Source organism: Nymphaea colorata, chromosome 13 (genome assembly GCF_008831285.2).
Source record: "Nymphaea colorata isolate Beijing-Zhang1983 chromosome 13, ASM883128v2, whole genome shotgun sequence".
In the NCBI taxonomy this organism is placed as follows: Eukaryota; Viridiplantae; Streptophyta; class Magnoliopsida; order Nymphaeales; family Nymphaeaceae; genus Nymphaea; species Nymphaea colorata.
This window is the reverse complement of record NC_045150.1, coordinates 8,259,466-8,281,702: the sequence shown is the minus strand read 5'-3', so window position 1 is coordinate 8,281,702 and position 22,237 is coordinate 8,259,466. Positions and strand designations below refer to the sequence as shown.

At 42.2% G+C, this 22,237-nt stretch overlaps 3 protein-coding genes across 5 annotated transcripts; 2 read left to right on the top strand and 1 right to left on the bottom strand.

The window, feature by feature from the left end:
• Nucleotides 1–998: 998 nt before the first annotated feature.
• LOC116266637 (uncharacterized) lies at nt 999–7,971 on the top strand. Its single transcript, XM_031647937.2, has 9 exons — nt 999–1,162; nt 1,969–2,024; nt 2,119–2,243; nt 3,538–3,694; nt 3,887–4,281; nt 4,958–5,425; nt 5,632–5,752; nt 6,422–6,585; nt 6,744–7,971. The coding sequence occupies exons 1-8, from the start codon at nt 1,094–1,096 to the stop codon at nt 6,567–6,569; spliced, it is 1,539 nt and encodes a 512-aa protein (XP_031503797.1). The 5' UTR covers nt 999–1,093; the 3' UTR covers nt 6,570–6,585; nt 6,744–7,971.
• Nucleotides 7,972–8,828: 857 nt separating this feature from the next.
• On the top strand, nt 8,829–13,520 carry LOC116267221 (protein sym-1). Of its 3 annotated transcripts, XM_050081286.1 has the most exons (6): nt 8,829–9,227; nt 9,824–9,979; nt 10,229–10,361; nt 10,438–10,477; nt 11,587–11,654; nt 12,962–13,520. In XM_050081286.1, exons 1-6 carry the CDS (start codon nt 8,961–8,963, stop codon nt 12,985–12,987), a joined length of 690 nt encoding a protein of 229 aa, XP_049937243.1. In that variant the 5' UTR covers nt 8,829–8,960; the 3' UTR covers nt 12,988–13,520. The 3 variants fall into 3 exon arrangements, with proteins under 3 accessions (XP_049937243.1, XP_049937244.1, XP_031504693.1); XM_050081287.1 differs by lacking the exons at nt 11,587–11,654; nt 12,962–13,520 and adding an exon at nt 11,453–11,547 and having other exon boundaries at nt 8,832–9,227; XM_031648833.2 differs by lacking the exon at nt 11,587–11,654 and having other exon boundaries at nt 8,835–9,227.
• Nucleotides 13,521–14,828: 1,308 nt separating this feature from the next.
• Nucleotides 14,829–17,368, bottom strand: LOC116267114 (U-box domain-containing protein 17-like). The gene has a single exon (XM_031648688.2). The coding sequence runs from the start codon at nt 17,031–17,033 to the stop codon at nt 15,060–15,062; it is 1,974 nt and encodes a 657-aa protein (XP_031504548.1). The 5' UTR covers nt 17,034–17,368; the 3' UTR covers nt 14,829–15,059.
• Nucleotides 17,369–22,237: the final 4,869 nt, after the last annotated feature.

Genomic DNA, 22,237 nt, shown 5'->3' with positions numbered 1-22,237 from the left:
TAATCCATTTGGAGAATTTGGACTTTGAGTCAAACTCAAAGGAACAGCCCAAGGCGTAGCCTCTCGTAATTTGAAGCTATTGAAGTTGGAATGTTAAAGCAACTAGCAACTACTAGTCTTCTATTCATTTTTTTAAGCAAAAATTTTTTATGATGCAAAAAGGGACACCGATATATAAATTAAAACATAGCATGAATGTTATCTTGAAGTATAAAAAACGAGCACCTTGTGAAATATTGTCATACTCAATAAAATAAGCAGCAACAATGTCTTTCATTACAATACAAGTGGTTTCTTAGAAAAAGAAACAATAAAATCCATTATTTAATTTTTTTTTTGTACCAACTCTCTTTTTACGTGCATACCACTTCCCCCCACATCTTTTATTTTATGCCAAGAAATGTAATAGTTTTGAACTTGATATGTGTTCATCTAGTAGCGGTTTAGGTCCTTGTATCATTTATTTAGAAATCTAAAAACCCGTTTTCTGTCGAGGGCAAAGTTTTGACCTCATGAAGCAAAAAAGAAAGAAAGAAAGATTGATAATTGAGGAAAAAAAATAAGAAATATAAAGCAGGGTTCAACTAAATTATACGAAATGAATTTAGTGCCTAAACAATATACTAGAAAGGTACAGTTAATATTGGTTTTAGAACTAAATAAGTGGCCACACGATCTGCCTGAGATTCGCAAATCTCACACTCGAATGCCACAAAAGAGGACTCATGAAATTACAACTTTTTTTTTCCTAAAAGAATCTCTTCGGAACGAAAATCATATTGTTTATTGCCTTATATTAGAATTGGCTAACTTCTTATTTCGTTCCACTGAACAAAAAAACCAAAAGATAAGAAAATTATTTCGAACTAATTAAACACGCAAAAGGAAATATGTGTATCGGTCACTTAAAAGAATCAGTCTCAGGTGAAAGCTCGTCCGTAGGAGCGTGACATGAAGGAGCACTGAAAGATCAAGCCAGCCGAGGTAAGGACGCAAGGCAAAGGCGGGAAAACTGCAACCCAAGACTCATTCTGGCGCGATAAATGTGAAGGGTTTCCGCCAAAGGCGCCAGAGAGAGAAGGACAGAGTGAAGATGGGGGCAATTGATTCCGCTAGTATCCTCGACGAGATTCAATCTATTGTTCACGATAAACTTCAAGTGGTAATTTTCTTTGCCCATAGCCGTCCCTGCGTGTTAAACAAGTTGATTTTATGTTACGAGGGACGTTTGTCGCGATCTTCATCTTGTTTCTTATTGTGGGCATCGTCGACTTTGGATCATAGATGGTTTGCGAGGGAAATTAGGTTCAAGTTGTTGTTCTTTGTTGGTGGAGCTATGGTTCCCTCCGTCTTTGTTTCGTTGATTGTGCTGTTGAAAGGATGGGGTGGGGGGACGACCATGTTTCCATTCTCCTCACTTGTTTGTGAAACTCGTTATTTAGTCATTAAATAAGTGGAACTAAAGATTAGATGAAGACTCTGCTGTAATTCTCAACAAGGATTTGTGTCAATTTTATCATGCAAAATTTACCACGTTGATCTCTCTTTTGCTATATTACATCTAGACAGTTTTTCCTTGCGTTTGCGGGGCGAATAGGGAAAAATAGAACTCCGTGAACCAGATTGCTTTAGGTTAAGTTTTCTATCTAGAACAAAGAGGCAAAGTCTCTAGCAACTTAGTACATGCATATAGAACTTCCTGAACCAGATTGTCTTAGGTTATTTTATGTTGCTTATGACGTACTGGTGCTTGTTTCCTACCATTGTTGTTAGTCATTCAATGGATGAATTTTCTGAATGAATGTCTTTTCCCCTTCATCCTTCGCTTGGTCCCACATTAGCTGTGCAATTTCCTTCTCATTGACATTCTTGAATTAGCTTTTTCCATGTTTTCTTGTGAAGCTTTTAGGTTAATATTTGTAATTTCTGCTAAAGGATGTTGTGGTTATGATATGAAATCTTTATCAGGTGTCATACAAATGGCTCAGCCGCTATTTCTCTTTATCGTCCAATGAAGCCAAGAGGTAGACCATGTTCTGTTCCTCTATTTAGTTAGTTGAACGTATAATTGTTTGCTTTTCTTGCAGTCTGAACCACAAACTTATCATTATATAATAGGGTGCTTAAGGAGTTTGTTGAGCTTCGTGGTGGTGAGCTGGAAGTTCTATACGCACTTTCTGGGTGGTTGAAGGACAAACCACAGAGCTATTCTGTGGTACTTTCTCGGAAAGATAAACTCTCTGGTAAGTTTAGCTGGTGGATAAATTACCATACTTCCAAGTGGATGTGGAATGAGTTATCATCTTATACTGGTGTTTTACTGTATGAAGAGGCTTCTGTTTTAACTTTTAAGAAGCTTCCAATATATAGGTTTATTTCTCCATTAGCGTAGGGTCAATTTTGCATCTCTGCAGAACCCTTTCTCTTCTTCTTCTTTTGCTTAATTATATATTCGCCTAGACAACCTAGGCACACCATGTGCACCTGATTGCCTAGGCCCATGGGGTTTATAGGTGACCAATATATAATATCTCAATGTGCACAAACCTAAGGCTATGCATATAACATACTTTCATCTCTTGAGAAGATCCTTCTCAAAGACCAAAAAGGGAGGGAAAATAATTTAGATAATTGACACAATGTCGCTATCCTTATATTGGAGCACGATAACATTGGGGGTACTTTTAAAATCCCATTTGGAATCATGCCTGAATATTATCTTTGATAGCTGCAATTTGATTTTGGCTATCAGCCAATGGTGTTGGATGAAAAAATGTCAATGGGATGCTGTAGAAGGTAAGAGACAGGTTTGAGGAACTACATGAAACAAAATACTAAGGAAATTGAGAGTGGTTAAGCAGTAAGCAGGAAATTAATAATGGTTAAGTAGGTTCCATGGCAGGTGCTCTTTTGCTCTTTGACTTAGCAATGGGATGGATGTAGGGAATAGGGGCCCTTGTTGGAGGAGTGAGAGTCGTGAGACCTATCAGTGAATAGATAATTAATGTCATAATGTGTGTAGAAATAATAGACGCACAAGAACGGAAGATCGAACACAGATGTAACGTGGAAAACCCTCAACTAGAGGGAAAAAACCACGGGTGAGGAGGTCTGGTGCCCACTAGCCGCCAGACTCTCTCTCTCTTTGAAACTTCATTAACTCTAAAGATTAGTGTTTACAATGGTATAAGTATGCCCAAACCAGGACATACCAAACCAGGACATACTGGATCGGGTCCAGACCCGGACCCATACATCAAGATCCGTCAACAATGTGTATAACCCAAAGGGGTTTCTGTATACTTGTTTCTGACTTTCTTTTGAATAAAGGAAGTTCCCAACAGCCGTTTCTTGTACTGACTTTCTTTTGAATAAAGGAAGTTCCCAACAGCCGTTTCTTGTACAGGAGGCTACCTTTTGCCTAACATGATCAATGTTCACAAATAAATGCCCAAGTGTTGTTCTTTGTGTATATATTTGTGTCGAATTGGTTAATTTCAGGTGGTCACGTAGTTTTGTTCCCTCAAAATGATGCAGGCATACAAGAGGAATTTAAAGATGGTTCGGTTCAGGTGTATAGCGTGCAAGCTTCCATCCCAAAAGATCCTGCAGCACTTGTAAGTGCCGAATATGTACAAGCAGAAGAGCTTTTTGGTCAATCTTTGACAAATGAGAATTGTTTGTGGGACAACAGGTATGGCAGAATGGTTCCAGTTTATTCATGATAAGTTTTGGTAGGTTTCAACAAAGAAACCCTTTCATGGTTGAATGCTCTTCACTTCTTTGCCCACGTTGTTTGTTTTTGCATGCATGCCGTTAGCATTGTTAAATTGCATGGTTCAAAATTTATCAAACGAAGTGATTTGATATAGGGTTCATTTTGCAGGTATGGTGCAGTTTCAAATTCTTTTGTTAAGCGTAGTGCTGATGTGAAGCCTCTTAACATTTGTTCAGTGGAGCCAAAGACTGCAGTTGTGAGTAATAGCATACTAAAGAAGCCAACCGAATCAAAAACATTTTCACCAATAGTACCTCAGTCTTCTGTTGAGGTATCAAAGGAACCAGTGAAACTGCATAATGGGAATGGTGTTCAGTGCACTAAACCCATTGTTGATTCTGAGAAGGCCTCAGTTGCTTCTGCTGTTAGAAAGAAAGATCAGAATGGTAAGAAATCATCAGGAACTGGAGGATCACTAGCAAAGTTGTGGGGTCGTGCCTCTTCGAAACCAAAAGTCAGCTTTTCTGCCACTGATGCTGCCAAGGATAGCTCAGGACCCATCTGTAAGTGGAAAATTCCTTCATGAAATCAAATTGTTCATGATTAACATGATGGATTAAGAAATTTGGTTGCAAGACGAGACTAGTTTGGGTTGCAAAACTTGCAATTTTGACCAATGTAAACCCCAATGTGGGATTTATTGAAACTCTGGAGTTGCCTTGCCTACTAAAAAAGGCAGATTCAGAGGCTTAAAAGCCTTCTTGGAAAACAGTCTCCGTGTCCATGTGGTCCAATAGCCTGAAACATCCTATTACACACTCCTCAATGCATAGATGATCATATCTTGCCCTGTTTTGGAGTTGCAGTGAAGGATATAAACCAAAGGAATATTCTATTGCTTCCTAGGAGTGCATTTGTTTTTGTGTTTGTAAAAAACACACTCCTGATGGGTTAAAATCCTGGTTTAACTTTTAACGCATAGGAAGCCAGGTCTGTAGTTTTGAGAGTCACAACTCAGAAGAAGTTAATTTTACCAACTCGACCAGTGGTCAAGTGGGTTACATTTACATGATGTTTGACCTTTACTACTGGAGATCCCGACTATGGTTCCTGATGCATAGCTGAATGGTGAATTCCTTTTTATGTTTGTTCGGTTGCTCCATTGTATTTTGTTTGGTAAAGAATCTGAATAACGATTTCTTCTAAATGTTGGATTTCTTTCCTTGTTGCGATTCTTAGCAAACTCGGAAGCTCAGATACATGCACAGGAAGAGGCTGAAGCCCTAAGCAGTGACGATGATGTGAAGGACCATAGGAGAAGAGATTCAAATGGCAGTGGTGGTAGAAAGAGGAGGGTGGTTTTTGATTATTCAGATGAAGAGGATGATGAAGCTGTAATCAGTCTTGCATCACCGGAGCCTCCTAAGACCCACACGGTTCTTAGTTCCAAATGCAGTAATAATGATTTGACTGTAGAGAAAAAACAAATGGATCTTGATGAGCCCAATAGTGACGGTGGTCTAAGCTTGAATGATAGTCCAAAAGGACACTGTGGAAGCAAGTCTAGGATATCTTCCTCGGAATGTCTCCAAGGCATATCTGCAGAAGCATCAAATAACGATCACATTGATAAAGTAAGCGCTTCTGCTGCAGTTCTACCCAGGAGAAAAATTCTGAAGACAAGAATTGATGATCGTGGAAGAGAAGGTACATGGCTGTCTGTCTTTTTGTTTTATTATTTGCCAGTTTAATCACATTCAGTGGATAAGTATCAATTGCATGCTTTATGAAACTGACTATCATGTTGCCCATTTATGAGTATCCTACTTTTAGTTTACCTTGAGGTGCATGGGTTACTTGCAAGTGTTATATTTTGAGAGGCTCTCTACTGATTATGTGGGCATGTTTTTCAGTTACCGAGGTTGTATGGGAAGGAGAAACTGAGGAAGATAATAAGGGCGCTACTGATGCTGCTATAATTGCTAAGGATATCAAAGATGAAAATAATGGTGTTGAAAAGAGTACTGGAAACAGGTCTGCTATATTTGTTTTTTGAGCATTATCATGTATATGTTCAAGTTCCTTAGTCTCTGTCAATCTGCTTCTGCCCGAGTCTGTGGAAAGTGGAGCTGGCTTTAATTTCTTTTAGCTATCTACATGTCATCAGTCTGTTTGAAGCTGGTGCGTTTTCTATATATATATATATATATATATATATATATATATTAGTTGGAAATTTTCTTAACTTCCTGGTTTGAATTATTGGTGCTCCATGTAACGGCATGATGTCATAATCTGATCAATTTTCCTAGTGTAGATGATCTAAATATGGATGTCAAATTGTCCATTATGAGATGAAGTGAAGATAAACTAAGCATCCACATGGTTGCTTAAATATGAGTTCTTTTGGTTTATCAAAAGGCCCGTTTAGTTGGCTTGAGTCTTGGGAAGACCTATATCTTCTATTGGGCTTTTAAACCATGGTTATCGACTTATAGTTTGTTTAATTCATAGAAGTCAATATGCTGGCCTCAGACTTGAGTCTATGTTTTTCTCTGGATACAAATACTTGTGAGTTGCTGGTAGATATCTCTTTCAGTCGGGAGATTGTGTAAGCTGGAGGACACTTCTTTGTCCATTCTTGTGTGTATTCTTTCAGCTCTGTAGTTTGGTATTATAAATATGTTTCTCTTGTGCATGCAGGGCTCCTGCCGTTGTAAAAATGCCCGCAGCTTCAACAAATGCTGCGCCTCCTCACTTGCCAGTTAAGGCTGGAAGCAAGAAAACACCGAAGAACAATGTGAAAGATGTAAAACAAGGTAGCATCACAGCATTCTTCAAAAAGATCTGAGGACAACATAGAAACAGTAAGATCATCAACTGTGCTGTTTGTATTTTCATTCTAATTCCAAAAACTTGGTTGCCACAATCAATGATCTCAAAAACATGCTTACTGCATTTTGTACGGCACAATTACTAGATCCTGAAATCCAAGTATCATGCGCTACTTGCTTGTGCTTGGCAGGTTGCATCTTAGCACGGCGTTCTTTTTTTCTAGTCAGCCTCTTGAAATCCTGATCTTTCATGAAAAGAAGTGGAGTGGTCTATGGATTCGAAGATGTGAAGACACGTGATGGTGGAGTGCATCGGTATGTAGTTGGTTGGTGTGCGCGTTGAATCTTTAGGCTGGGAGAATACATTGCATATTTCTTGGTCGGTAATAACTTGTTCTGGAATATGTTGCGTGTTTTCATAGAAAGTTGAGGTTTCAGATATTATTGGTAGTGAGACAGCAAGCACTGTGGGCCATGAAGCACCCAAAGAAATGTGGGAAGAGATTCATTCTGTTCTCAAGGAGAGAGAGAGAGAGAGAGATGTAATATCACTAAGAAGCCCAAGAAAAATAGCCACACACGACCCCGGCTCGACTCGACGTTTATTTTATTCAGCTCGAGCTCTGTTCGATTTCCAGTCGGGCTTTACAATATTGGCTTGAATTGGACTTGATCGATCATGTTGGAGTTAGATATCGAATCATTTAGATCGATATGCTTTTGCTGTAGAGGAAAGAGGCACTTCCTATCAGGTATGCGTGTTGCTGCGAAGGAGGAGAATGATAACTCCATGAAAGAATCTTGCAGAATTCTTGACTTGAAAAAGGGGTTTCGAAAACTTATTGAAAAGATGAAAAGCAAAGTTTAAAGCTTGGGCCGACATCGTACTGCTAGTGATCTCAGTGGTTATCTGAGGCCGCCGATGATGGCTTCTGCATTTTCAGGCAAGACCAAAACCCTTACGCCCCAAAACAAGTGAAAATATAATGGGAAAAAAGAACTTCCCATGCAGTGCGGGAGGCTGATCTCACTTATGGCCGACGATGGCCTGATTCGGCCATAAGATTCATGGTTGGAGGTGAAAGCTTGAGATAAATTCAGAGAAGAGAGAAAGAACATGTGAACAGGAAGGGTCAGGCGTCAAAACAACTTTTTATTATTTTTACATATTATAATTTGGGAATCTTTTCAATGGAAATTAATTACGCTTGTAAGACTCGAACTCCAGTTAGCTCACTGAAAGAGTTGACCTGGGCAACTCAAGCGTAACTCGTCTAGCAAATGGCTTAGCACGAGCTTGAACTCGGGCCAAGCTTTAACAAGGCAAGCTCAAGTTACTTGGCTTGTTTGTTTAACGCCATTGTTGTCTCTAGTTTTGTGTAGAAGCTTGATAGCAATAGAGGGAAACAATGTTCAAGATGAGGAGAGGGGAGAATACAACCTGTTGTTTGAAAAAAAAACTTGAAGGCTTCTCCCTTCATTCTTTTTAACTCTCGGGTTTGTGTTGGTATCAACAATGGCAGTGGTGCATCTTTTAACTTACATACCACACTTTACCACTTAAAAATATAAAAAAATAACACTTACAAGAAACTTGTCCCTACCTTGGACTAGCAATGCTCATCCCTTGAGTCGAAATGCCTCACTAAGGTGGTGTAACCACCTAGGCCCTCCATATGAAACGCCGTTTCTTTCTTCTACGCACCTCCTTGGGCCCAAGTACAGTGCCATCGTAAGATAGATGCTCATCTTATGCGTAGACTTGCAGAGAAACAACGATGCTTCATTAATGGCTGAAATGAATGAGCAAACTGAGAACAAGTGAGTTACACTCTCCTCTTGCATGCATCAAATCTAAAACAATGACCGCATGTAAAAGAAGTTTGACAAGGGCTTAGGAGTGATTTTTTATAATTTTTTTTCTCTTAAAATACACTTCTGTGTCTAATTTCTTCGGGCTGCAAATGGTGCAAATAATAGTAAGTGTGACATAAGATGAAAAATGTACTAGACTCTCAAAAACAAGTCAAAACCTGGAAAGTATAAGGTATAACCTTCATAAGAAAGTTTATGCCCAAGGCAATTTAAACACTAAAGAAAACACACGCACACACATTTCCTGTAAAATAAACATCGCAAAAACACACATACACATCCTTATGATTAATTTTTAAAAAGAACTATAAATACGCTTTTGTTTTGTCCTTCAGTAAACAGAAACCGTTGGTTTGTCTCGTGAAAATCTTCTGTTGCCGATAAAATCCCGATAACCATCGAAGACACCGGCGGCGGCGACCCTGAATGAGGTCGCATGAATTTGTCTCCAAGCTAATAACGAATTGGGATCCTGCTTTTAAGAGTCAGGAAGCAAGGTGACAGCCAAATCCTGGGAACGGTTGGTGGGGAAGATGGATATTTTAGGGCTGGGATTCGGATGGAACGGCCCCTTCCCTCCAAGGAGATTCCGCTGCCCAAGAGCGAAGGGTAGTAGCTCCTTGGATTCCGATGCCCCCACCTCCAAGAATGGCGGGACGGGATGGAGCTTGCGCTTTCCTCTGGGCCCTTCCGCCACCTCCTCCTCCCTCGCCCTCACCGGCGACACCATTGCCCAGTTCATCGAACGCTCGAAGATCAAGAGGCGCGAGCCGCTAACGCATGAGAGGAATCCGAACAAGGTCTTGCTTTCTTCTTCTTCTTTCCCTTCTTTTTGGTCTCGTGAAGTTTTGGATGCGGTCACTTGCTAATTGGTTTGGGAGCCTGGGAGGTCGTGTCGTGTCGTGGAAGTCTAATGTTTCCTGAATATCCTGTTATTTCTGAATAGTGGGTTTGAGTCTCGCGGTTAATTCCTGTTGTTGGTATGATGAATTTTTACTCCGAAGTTTATGGAGATCCATAACGAAGAGAAAAGAGGTGCAATGACATTGAACTAATCTCCTTTTGTCGATATGGTCTTAAGTATCCAACTGAACGGGATAAGTTGAGATGTTGTGTTCTGGAATCTAGTACTGACATTGCTGTGGAAGATCGAGCCCTTTATTTAAATAGGCGCACTCATCAAGTTGGAAATCGCAAGCCACCCATTTCTCCAAATAAATAAGATTAGTCGGGAAACAGTGTTTTCTGCCATGTTGTTGAAGCTCATTAAGTGGTTGATGGGAATGATTAAAAAACCTGCAATCCTGTGATTTTTGTTTTTCTGAAATTTTCTGCTTCTAGTGAGAGGATACCATGTTTTGCGGGATCCGACATTTGATTGAACACATTGATTTAGGATTTCAAGTTGGACTTGCTCTGCGATCATGATTGGCTTCGGGCACTTCGGATGGCCTCGTATGGTTTCCTTCTATATGGTCCTGGATCGTATGCTTGGTATCAGCTTCTTGATCGTTACATGCCTAAGCAGACGTTGGTGACCTTGTCCGCAAAGGTGATGCTCACTGATTTCAGATTGTGGTGTTTGGTTACTTTAAGCTGCGCTGCTAGTTGGGAAAGGTTTACCCACTTTTAAGTGGGATAAGTTGGGGATTGCATTCTGCACTATATGTAGATTCACGTCCTATTCCATTCTTTTGGTGAAGTTCTAAATCTTCCTTATTCCTTGCAAAATAGCTAGAAATATTCTTTGAGCTGAGAAGGGTGAAATTTGGATAGTTTTATAGCTTAGATCATGTTGCAGGTTGTTTTGAATCAAATAATTCTTGGTCCAAGTGTCATTGCTGTTGTTTTTGCATGGAATAGTCTGTGGCTGGGGAAGCTTTCAGAACTCCCCATAAAGTATCAGAAAGATGCCCTTCCTACACTGCTCAATGGTGCGTCCCCTTCATTTTTCTCAGCAGGATCTTTTGTGGCATAATTACTTGACATTATTTTCATGGCCATGAACAGGTTTTAAGTTCTGGATTCCAGCCAGCATACTGAATTTCGGGTATCTATTCTTTTGTCCAGTGCCATCATGTTCTCTTTGCTCTCTTTTGACATATTAAAATGACTTTGAAATTGAAGTAACTTCCCTGTTCACAAACAGTAGGAAAATTTTGAAATATTTCTTTGATTTAGCTTCTTTTGGGTTGCGATCAGGATTGCATATTTAGCAGGACTAGGAAATGAAAGATGCCCCATGCATTAGCCTTTTCATGGGGAAGCTGGAATTTCACCTGTGGTCACAGGGCTAAATATATGAGGGGGCTGATCAAATAGTAGTGGACATGCTGAGGCATCAAATTTAGTGGAAGGAATGGTGTTCTTGGGAGATGCCATTCAGGGTTGTCAAGGAGATTTCAGTTGACAGATTTTATTAGGGAATTGAAAAATATTAGACTGATGGAGGGGATGACAACTGAAAAAAAAGGAATCAATTGCAAATTGGTCAAGTGGATGAGGAATGACATTCTGGAATAGCTTTGAATGTGTTTGACTTCTCATATTGCTAATTGGTCAAGTGGATGGGGAATGACATTCTGGAATAGCTTTGCATGTGTTTGTATTGCTAATTGGTCAAGTGGATGGGGAATGACTTTCTGGAATGGCTTTGAATGTGTTTTGACTTCTCATACGCGTCATCGCTTTCACAAACCGAACTGTAGGTTTTTATCCTTGCTTGAGGGCATACAGAAGGGATCTTAGTGCTGCTTTCAGAAGAACTGAGGTCTAGGTTTTCCTCTGAACTTGTTCTTAGAAGAATTTGTTCTGTTCAACTCTTGCACTAGTTGAACCGAAGGGCAACCTTGAAAGAAGAAAGAGTTATAAACTAATTAAAAACTTAAAAGCGTGAAAACACTGAATGTATGGAAAAGCAGATTTGTTGGTTATGGTAAATTTTTTTGTTGGTAATTCATAATTGATATTTGCTAATTTAAAAGTAACTATTTTACTTCCCCTGCGATGTCCTTTTCTACTGTAGGTGCTAATGGAAACTGGAGGTTTTCATTTCAGTTTTGATGTTTTAATGTCCTAGACATTCATTATTATTACTTTCTTCAATACTCCCGAGAGACTTCTTGTTGGACGTCTGATTGCCTGCTCCTGGGATGCCAGGAAAAGGCCGTCCTCTTCCTGGGATCTCAGGAGCTGCCTGGAGGAACGTGTGTGCACGCATTCCATGGGTATGTTGTTCGCTCTCTGCAGACAGTAGATCAGACTTGTTCTTAAGGATTAGGTACTTCGAGAACATTGTGTATATTACTTGATTCCAACAGTTCAAGCTAATTCATATTGAATGTACCTTCTGTTACAGTTTTTGCAAGATGGTGCTTTCGAAAACTCCCTACCTTATTTGGTTTTGTGTAAAAATCTAACAATTTCTGGTATGGCTGCACGCTCATCCTTCCTTCAAGTTTCTTGCCAATCAGGATTAGACGTTGACTACGCCTAGCTGATTATGGAAATCTACAATTATATTCCTTCTACTACTTTCTTGGCTTTCTTTTCATTTTCCATGAGGTCGGGAATTTTTTTTCCTGCACTTTTGGAATAGCTGGATTCAGTTGTGGAACCAGGCTGTAGCTTAGCTTCCTTGGCTGTCTGCTTATTTATTTATTTAATTATTTATTCATTTGTTTTATGAAAATATATTTACAAGTTGGGAAAATTGTTTAAAAAAGGGGAAAGTGAAATTTTCATAAGCACACCTAAAAATTTGGTAATAATAAAAGAGAAATCTAACTTTTCCATTACAACGGACCAATATCAGATAACTCCCAACTCTTTGAAGACATCAAGAGGGCCCCAGACTCATGAACAATCGCTTTCCCAAGTAAAACGTTAATATATATATATGAATGACAAGAATGCCCTCCATTTATACATTATTTTGAAAACTTTAAAAAAATCCTTCCTTGAGGGGCAAGGGTCAGGATTCTTTCTGTCCCACCCGCGTTGTTCCATGTGAGGGCCGTCACTGTCCTGCCGGACGGTGACAATGGTGACCCTCGCCGTCTGGTAGAGGTTTTTTTTTTTTCAATATAATCTTTAGAATGAGAGTGTTATAGTCATTTTATATGTTTATTTTAACATTTTGTTTGGAGAAGCGGCTGTTCGTGAGTTTGTATGAAGGGTCAGGAGCCTCTTTGATGTCTTCAAAAGGTTGGACACCCATCTGATAATGGCCATTTGTTGGGCGTGTTTTTTGTAATTTTTTCTTTTCAAACTATTTATACAATTGTTCCCTTCTTAGAGGGCAAACCAATAATCTTTAACTAATTTGACAGTTGACCTGGCAGAAATGAACTTATGGATGTTCTTAAGTGATCATGGAGAAAGCTTAGATGTGCATATAGAACAGCTTAGTGTAGTGTGTATTTATTGCTATTTTTTAGGTGTGTGGTTTCAAAGAAAAGCTGTGCCATTTTCTTTCATTTGCACTCAGACGTGGCAGCTTATCAGAATTGATTTTCTTGAAACATTTCCACAGAGTTGTGCCTCTCCAGGCCCGGGTAGCCTTTATGTCCGCCTGCTCCATATTCTGGAATTTCTATCTTTCAACCACCATGAGTAAGCAGACATAAGCAAGTTGGTGAAGCAGTTGGATTGGAGACCGCAGCAATATCTAATAAGGAAAGAAAATGGTCTTTACTTAGACTTGGGCAGCGTCTCACCTACCCTTTATTTCAGAATCAAATTCATCAACCACCGTGGTTAACACATCAACCTCCTCATCCCGGCGTCGATGATGCTGAAAGAGTAATCACAACGGCAGAAAAGTAAAGCAGAATCGCAGGTTGGGACCATCTCTGAACTCCTGATACCTCTGCACTTTCGCATGCGTCAGTGGGTACTCCGGAGGATTTGCTCTTATGCACATGCATGTTGAAGAAACAGGCAGCAAGAAGATAGAAATCTCCAATTGTCTCATAAACAATACGGCTAGGAAGTGGCGTATGGATTTATGATGATACTTTTTTTATTAAATAAGTTCCATCCATCAATGAGCTCCCCTCCTCCAGGTAAGGGGAAATAGCTCAGTTCCTTCATCTGCTTCCTGGAGCAACGTTGCCTCTGCTTGTGAATGTTCTTCATTTTTGGAATGACTGACTATGGTGCTGGCGTAAGTTCGGGGAGTCTCTTATCGAAATGAATGGATGATTTTTTTTAAAAAAAACTTTTTTGAAAGGCAAAAGTGATAATTAATGGGCGCAAATGTTAAGTTACCCGCATCTGATTTAGTAGAAGATGAAATATGAACTGTAGGCAATCGTAAAAAGCTTGACAGGTTCATGTAAGGATAAGGTCTGTCGTTGCGCCCTCATCATCTCATTGAAAAGTCCCTCTCGGGGGCCGACAGCCCACAGCTTATTTATTTCTCCCCTTGTTTTCTCTTTTTCAATAGGGCCGTTAAGTTGGGTTTTGCGTCTCAGGTGGGGGCACGGCAGCCACAACTCTTGTGAATTACGACTTGCATGGGAGAGAGTCTGTTGCCAAATAATTCTGCGAAACCTCCATTAAAGGATATGCATTAGCACTAAGGACCGGAGACACGCAAAGGAGGAAGATGCATGGAATGGAACCCATTTGTCACAGACAGACAATTAGTGGGATGGACGATACATGCGTTTGTGGGGGCCGCTAATGTGAGATGCTTTCATCATGCCATGCCAAGATGATCCTGTGAAGCGTGTAGCGGTGGTGTTAGAATAATGGCTACGGGTTCGAGCGTGGCAACAACATGATTAACGTGCATCCACTTTCTCCTCTAGTGCTTGACGTCGTGTTCCCATCAATCCACCGATGGGACCCCTCAGAGTTCAAGTAAAAAACAGAGGAGGAGAAAAGAAAAAGCAAAGTTGGGCCTTTCGTTTTAGAAAAACAACGCCAACAACATGACAGGCTTGTTGACCGGGCGTCATGAAGGTTGCAAACGGCCATCACGGACGCTAAAAGAAGCGCTCTCGAAGACTACACACAGTTCCTCAGATGTAATGAGAAGTTGTGAGACAAAAAAAAGGAACAACTGGATATGATAAACTTGAGACGCTCCGCTCTCGCTTGAGAAGCGCGCTTCCGCGTCTGCAACACGTAAAGCGAAAGATGAGACGATTGGATTTGGGTTTTGATTACGATCACGCGTTGTTCTCGTGACGTGACGCAAACACAACCGGGGGAGGATTTGAGAGCCCACTTCCGCAAATATTTCGAGCAAGTATGAGAACCAACCAACAAGGATATTATGTACATCATATTTAATTTCACACCCACAAGCAACCAACCAAGCTCCCTATCAAATTTAGATACACACAACACCACACAACCGATCCCGATAGCAAGGACAAAGACTGCGAAAATGATCACAAGCTCGCCTTTTGCTTCCACATTTATTAAACGAAACGCCAAAATGCCAGGGAGCAACAACCATTTGTACACGGAAGAAAAAGAGAGAAAAAGGAACTTTTTATCACGTCCCTCCTCTTTCCCCAAAGAATGAAATAATCTAACCACCAATTAGTTAACAGTAATTTTATGGGTGAAAAAAGGGATCCCAGAGGTGCCGGACGACGGGAACTGATGCGATCCGCTTACCGGAACGGAACCGAAACGGCCAACGAGACCGGCATGGAGTGCGTCGTAGCGGAAAGCCCACAGCAGCCGCCGCAGATGCGCACCAGCGACGCGGCCTTCCGCTTCGCTCGACTCGTACCGGAGTAAAGTAGGGAGTGCAGGGAGCGGACCAGAAGCGGCGCCCTGGCGACCCTCTCCAGCGCATCCTGGCCGCCGTGCCGGCAAAGCTCGAGCAGCGCCGCGACGGCATGCTCCTTCGCCTTGGGCGATCCGGTTCGGAGGACCCAGACGAGGGCCGAGATACCGCCCGGGGCGGCGACCACCGCCACGATGCCGTCGGCCTGCCTCGCCAGCATCGCCACCACGGCGGCTGCCTCCTCCGCCAATCCACCGTCCGTCTCCCGGAGCAGCTCCACCACGGCATCCGTGCCGCCGGCCATGACGACCCTCGGGACGTTGTCCTTCTTCGTGGCGATGTTGAACAGAGCGGAGACGGCGTCCCGCCTTGCACGGATGGAACCTGAACGGACCAGCTCGACGAGGCCGTCCACTGCGCCGGGCTCGCTGGCGATCCGCTCCTTCAGGGCGGCGGCGGAGGACAGGCTGAAAAGGGCCGCTGCCGCGTTCTCTCTCATCGTCTCGGTCGAACCAAAACGGAGCACGCGAATGATTCCCTCCAGGCAGCCCTCTGCCGACACGATCGGCTCCTTGTTGCCGTCATGGATTGACAGATTGAGGATCGCCGTGACGGAATTCTCCTCGGCGACGGGATCGCCACAATCAAGCAACGGCACAAGCAGCGGAATAGCGCCGGCGTTGACTATCGCTGCCCGGATGAGGGGCGATCCGGACCTAGCAATCACGCGGAGCTCGCAGGCAGCATGCGTCCTGGCAGACGGCAAGTCGCTCCTAAGTTGATCGACGAGGAAGAGCGCGGTCAGCCTGGTGGCTTCGATCGCCGGCTTCGAGTTGATCACAGCAAGCGTGCCCGCACCTCCGGCTCCGGCGGCCTCCGACGACTCGTCAAACGGAATCGAGTGCTCGGTGCACCAGCGAGAAATGAGGCTGCGGAGGGCGAGGTTGGGGACGAGTTCGGTGTTCTTGAGGAGCTGCCCGCTCTTCGGGCAGGTAACGTGGCCGGTCTCCAGCCAATGAGTGATCGAGGAGCGGTCGTAGGTCTGCCCGGTGGAAACCGTAACGGGATCGCGCATGAGCTCGAGGGAGATAGGGCACCGATAATCCTCCGGTATCTCTGGCTCTTCCTTTTCCGACTCCCAATCCGCCGATTCTACCGAAGACGCACCGGAGCATTCGATGCCGAAGAGGAGCTGCTTCGCGTACCGGACGACGCAGAACAGATCGACGAGCGACAAGGACGGCTCAGGCTCCTGCTCTTCCGTCTTCATCATCACCTCCCTGAGGCGCTCCATCTCGTCGTCGCATTCATCTCTGTTCTGCAACCCTAGTTCGAAAAAGATCCGCCGAAGATCTTCCGGGTCCGGCGGGCGCTCATGGCGGAGTTCATCAAGAACGGCTATAATCTCGTGCCGGAGGCGATCGCCCTTGGGGTCGCAGGGAGGCTCTGATCGACGCCGCAGGAGGAGAGCGTTCTCCCGGAGGTCCAGGTCCAGAAGAAAGCCCGGCGGGAGCACGTCGAAGACGGTAGAGATATCTAGGCCGATGTCGTGGAAGTGAATGGAGAGCTGCGGCAGAAGCAGGAGGAGGTGGACTCTGCTGGAACGGTGGCAGAACTGCACGAGATTGAGGGCTTTGGTGAGCACGGCATGGAGCTCCCTCAGGCAGAGGGCCGAAGAGGCCGAAGGCGAAGAGGCGGTGACGGAGCGGAGGACGAGGGACAGAAGCTGCACCTTCCGGAGGAGCGAAAGCGAGTGGCGGCGGAGGAAGAAGACGGGGATGGGCAAGAGGGGGGCGATCTGGTCGCAGAGGGACGCGAGGGAGCGAGGCGGAACAACAGGGTACTCCCTCCCCATGGTGAACTTCCGCTTTTCCGTCTTCCCTCTCCCAACTCCAAAACCGCTGAAATCAGGATCTTCCGCAAATCAGATCCTTGCAAAGAAATCAAAGAACAGGATACCTACTTCACTGTCTTGGGTTGTTGAGAATTTGGGTGTAGAGAAGGTAAGGGATCTCCAAATATCCAGAAATTGGTAATCGTGCTTTCCAGAGATATCTCGATACGGTAGGAACAAATTGGGGGCTTGGGGGAAAGAGTCATGATTCAGAGCTTTATGAGAAGAAGAGGGGAAGCACCATGTGCCGATTCCGCGTTTCTCGAACGTCTCCTATCCATCGGAAACTTCGCCCTTCCTCCCTCTCTTTTTCTTCTTTAAAAAATCAAAAATCGAGGAGTTTTGACGCTCGCCCGCTTTTGCCTTTGAAAAAGGAAAAAAAAAAAAAAAAAAAAACAGAAGATTAAATAAAATAAAGAAAGAAGGCGATGGAGGCAGAGAGATTAATGACGATAGTAGACACCGATTTTTCTCAAAAGCTTGTGAGATCGTGTCCGTCGTTTCCGCTATTCTGTACGGGTGAAACCGTCTTTTCCTTTCTGCAACTTCGTCTGCTGCGTGGAACTGAGTGGGAGAGCAAATCAAACACGTGATGGAGCCGCCATTAAGAAAATTACGAAACAGCCCCAGTCGAAACGAGAGGAGCTCCTTCCAAATGCCCTTACTTCTTGGCTAGGAAAATAAACCGGTACGTGAGTTTTTGGTTCTTGGACATGTGTTTGGTTCGACCCGTACTGCGGCATTCCAACATCACATGGAGTGGACTTTTCGGGTCCAAATCGAGGTTTTCTTTTAAACCGACTCCGATAACTTCAGACAAAATTATAAAAGGGCGTGACGAATAAAACGGTCGTATCTGAACTCTTCTGGGTAACTTCGTAATTGCAGCAATCAAAAGAATCCAATGGGGATTTACTGATCAAAAAAAAAAAAAAAGCCGAGGCCCTCGCCATTTAACAGGTTAATGACCATAGTGCCCTCAGAGACCATTAACTTCGTTAACGGCGACGTCGGCGTGATTTTCTAAACAACGGCGATAAAAAAGTCAACGCACCGTTTCGTCATTAATTTTACATAGCGGGTCTCTCGGTGGAATTGTCCTCCGAAGTCCAAAGACGACCTTGGATCGACCCGGTCTGCCGCCCGCTCCGTGTGAATCGGATCGTTCTAGGGTCCGACCCGAAAATTGACCCAGACTGGGCCATGGTTGAGAAAATATCAGGCACAAATAATTCGCAGATCATTTTGAAATACGAGCAATATTTTCTGAAAACTCATCGGTTTTGGCAACATCTCGAAAAAAGAAAATCATAAATTAACAGGCTCACAGTTTGATGAGCTTTCAGGAGTGACCCTCATAAAATTTCTGGATATTAAAAAATCCCATAAATGGTTTCCCTTTTACCTACAAAAAATCAAAAGCAGGAAGAAGAAATGGTATACTTTTAGTTTTGACACTTATGAGTTTTCTTTTATTTTATAATCAAGAGCTTATTTCGTGAAGACCGAGTGACGGAAATTTATAAGGTAGTATTTTATACTTCATGTTTTATATTGGTCAGGATCAGCCTAACTTTATATCTATTTTAAAAATAAATGAAAAAAAAGAGGGTTGTTGTACCTTACAGCTAAGAAGAGAGCAAGAATTTTGTTTTGAGGGACACTACTTCATCAAATTCCAACTTTTAAGAGACAAATAATTTGTAAAAAATTAAACTGTCATAAAATATTCATACAAGAACAGACAAAATTAGTGTGGTCTGACATGAGCAATTACCTACCAAGCCCACATGTGTCATAAAACTCCTAAATATGCATTTGCATTACTGAATTGAAGATTTATTTCCAGTCCACACATTACAGTAGCTTGGGTTTGATTATTTCACATTTAAAATCTATGGAATTAAAGTAGATATGATATGGCATGATGATGATGTGGTAGAAGATCCATCGATGGTTTATCAAATTAAGCATCATCTTAAGATTAACAATTGGAATCATTTTTTGACCTTTTAAAAGGGATGATGAAGGGTTAATCTTAAATCTAAGGTTCTCAAATTCTGAACAATCAAACGCCCTTGAAAAGTTGAGCCTACCACGTCGAAGCTATAAGTTTTAGTGACACCCACATTACAATAAAAAAAAGATGAAAGGGCATAAAAGTAATATATATATATATATATATATATATATATATATATTTGGTGGGGGAGGGGGGAGGGATAGGGGGCAGGGGCAACTAAGCACGTCATATGGACTTGGTAAGCTACTAAGCTCCAGGGCTCAACGTCCCCACCAGTGCTCGGTCTCGGTAGACTGAGCCGTCCTAAGCTAACAACCGAACCCAATCAGGCATAGTCAAATAACCTAATAATAATAATGTATTAATTTATCTGAACTGGAACTCAGTCAGGTGAAGCTGAGAAATCAAGATACCGTTAATGAGCTGGGATCGAGTCAATGCTTATTTGCAGGACTGGCTCAAGCTCAGGTTAAGTGACCCCGTCTTACCAAAGCCGGTCGAGGTTGCCTGGTTCGGACCCAGCCAGTGTGCGGCCCCATTTATCGGACAATGCCAGGCCCAGCCCAGCCGATGCGCAACAGATGCAGCTATATTTTACAACAACAAAGCATCCGCTATTGCTCATTCGAGAGTTTTTCCATTGTTTTTACCTTAAAAAGGATGGAAGGAAAGGTGGAGGCTTCGGCCTTCTGAAAAAAACATTAATTTATTTTCAAACCTTTACATGGCGGCACGTTTTGGTCTCAAGTCTCCAAATCTTTGATTGCGTCAATGCCTTTAATTCATAGTTTGCTTAAACCCTAAGATTAGGGCTGGGGTTTTGGTCCGAACGCCGGTCACGGTGTAAGGGCATTTTTTACTTTTGGCAAAAGCAAATGGTCTACCCTTCTACTTAGCTCTTTGCTAGGGCGGTTTGTTTCATGAAGGTCATTATAGTAATTTCAAATTTTATTAAGTCGACAGTTGACAAAGTTGGCCGTGTATTGATTGCAACGGAATATCGGCTCTTTACTTCCCTTACACAATAAAAAACGGCGGATATGCAATCCTAGTGAGAGCAGTCTTGGACCAAGTTTAGATGTAAGAAGAAAAATTAAAAAAATCTTGTAATAGATGTCGTGAGAGAATATGTTCATGGAAAATAATAATTTATTAGTCAACTTTGTCTTTTCCCATCCCATTTGCAGATGAAAATTTTTCCCATCTCTCCGTTGGCTTCCAAACCATAGAACAGTTTTTCATGCCAGTGTTGCTTTTTACTATAGCTTCAACATGGAGAAGTTATGGAGAGATCACCGGAAAATTTTCATCACCCCAGGTGGTTGTAGCACACTAGGCAGTAAGATGGTCCGCCTGAAAAGGGTCTAGGTTCAAATTTCGTGGTTTGCACCAAAGGACATTCCATCTAGAGTTACGAATCATTTTTTTATCTCACGAATCAAACATGGTGCAAATTTTCCTAGTTTTAATTTAATTCACTTAGTTAGCTTTAACTGCAACCTGGAGTTCCCACCCACCAATAGAAAGTTGTTATGGTGGTCCGCGTTTGAACCTTATACCGGTTCATGTTTGGCAACTGGGTGTGGGTCAGGTATCCAAGCCAGTCAAGCCTACATAATGGTCTCGTTTGGTAGGAAGTAGGAACCCTTCTACATCAAAACTAAATGGATATCGGTAGCCGTGGCCGGAACACGGTTACTAATCCAGATTTAGAACCCAAACAAGAGAGACATAAGTTAGACCTCATTAATCAGATAGTTTGGTTTGTAAATTTTGGATTCAGGACAATCTAGAGTCGAGTTTTATGAGTCGAGATTGAGTTTAATTGTCTCGGTAGACTGAGTCCGATCTCGAGCTTAACTCGTTTAGGCTGATGACATTGAATTCATACATTTTTTTTCTTTAAATGAAAAAGAAGACGACAAAAACGTCTTAAAATTCATCAAAATACCGACATGTCCCTAAAGATTAACAAACAGGAAAGGCATGAGCTGAGTTGAGTTTAAACGAGTTCGAGCTCATGTAACTCAAACTTGACTCATTTATAACGAAGTTTTAAGTTCGAGTCGAGCTTACATGAGCGAGTTCAAGTCATTGTACATCCTTACATGCTGCATGGGTTTTTGGCTGTCTCGGATTTGTTTAAACACTAGGCTTCATTCCCCTTGGATCTAATGAAGCCAAAGCAAGGAAGCAACTATGTTTAAAACATATTACATTAACCTAAGTTAGAAAACTTTGGTGGTTTCTCTTGTTACCCAAGATTCTCTCGGCTCAATTGCTCTACAGGGGCAGAGGGAGGGGAGGGCCCGCCTAGGCCGTGGCCCCACCCTAGCTAACTTTAAAAAAAAACATTAAAAAATTTGAAAGTTTTTAGTTGTCTAATGTAATTTTTGTATTCTGATTTAGTTTAGTCCTACCCGGATAAATTTGATGGACCGTTTGCCCAGCCGAACGACCATTTGACTCGTCCTTAAAAAAAATTCTGGCTCCGCCCTTAAAAAAAATCCTGGCTCCGCCCCTATCGCTCTGCTATGTGTAACTTGCACTTGCAGAATTCTCTCGTTTGTATGTCTGTTTTTACAACTGGAGCATCCAGTTTCTCATTTTCATTTGTCCGCTTCATTTGTTTTCTACGCGGGTGGAATATTGTACGTGATTTTTTTTTCTCCTGATCTAATCTATGCTGCTCATCGGGAAGATTGTTCAATCTAGAAACTAACCACTCCAATATTTACAAATCGTCACCATAACTGGGGCACAAATCTTTTATGACCTTTTATATATATATATATATATGACCTTTTATATATACGCCAAATGTTGTTGGCGACTTGATGACATATGAAAACCGCTTCCTTTTTCTAGCCTTTAGGGTAAGGGGATGCTTCTGAACCTAAATGGGAGGTAAGACTCTCGTCAATTGGAGTAAAAGCTGCACATCTACCATTTTCGAGCTTTCATCAACGTGCCAGCCTGATCAGCTCTACGCCCATTGGATCCATATGTCAAATATTGTCGGACGGTTAAAAATTAAGAACTTGTAACTCAAAACACTAAAAATCATTGACAAAAACACCATGAACTGCTATTACACCATAAATTGTCACTAATGCTCCAGTAGCAATTGTTAAATTTTAGC

Coding starts and splice junctions, on each gene's coding strand:
- LOC116266637 (XM_031647937.2), top strand. CDS start 1,094: ATGGGGGCAATTGATTCCGCTAGTATCCTCGACGAGATTCAATCTATT. Junction 1,163..1,968: donor TTCACGATAAACTTCAAGTG/GTAATTTTCTTT, acceptor AATCTTTATCAG/GTGTCATACAAATGGCTCAG. Junction 2,025..2,118: donor TCGTCCAATGAAGCCAAGAG/GTAGACCATGTT, acceptor ATTATATAATAG/GGTGCTTAAGGAGTTTGTTG.
- LOC116267221 (XM_050081286.1), top strand. CDS start 8,961: ATGGATATTTTAGGGCTGGGATTCGGATGGAACGGCCCCTTCCCTCCA. Junction 9,228..9,823: donor ATGAGAGGAATCCGAACAAG/GTCTTGCTTTCT, acceptor ACATTGATTTAG/GATTTCAAGTTGGACTTGCT. Junction 10,362..10,437: donor CCTTCCTACACTGCTCAATG/GTGCGTCCCCTT, acceptor GGCCATGAACAG/GTTTTAAGTTCTGGATTCCA.
- LOC116267114 (XM_031648688.2), bottom strand. CDS start 17,033: ATGGGGAGGGAGTACCCTGTTGTTCCGCCTCGCTCCCTCGCGTCCCTC.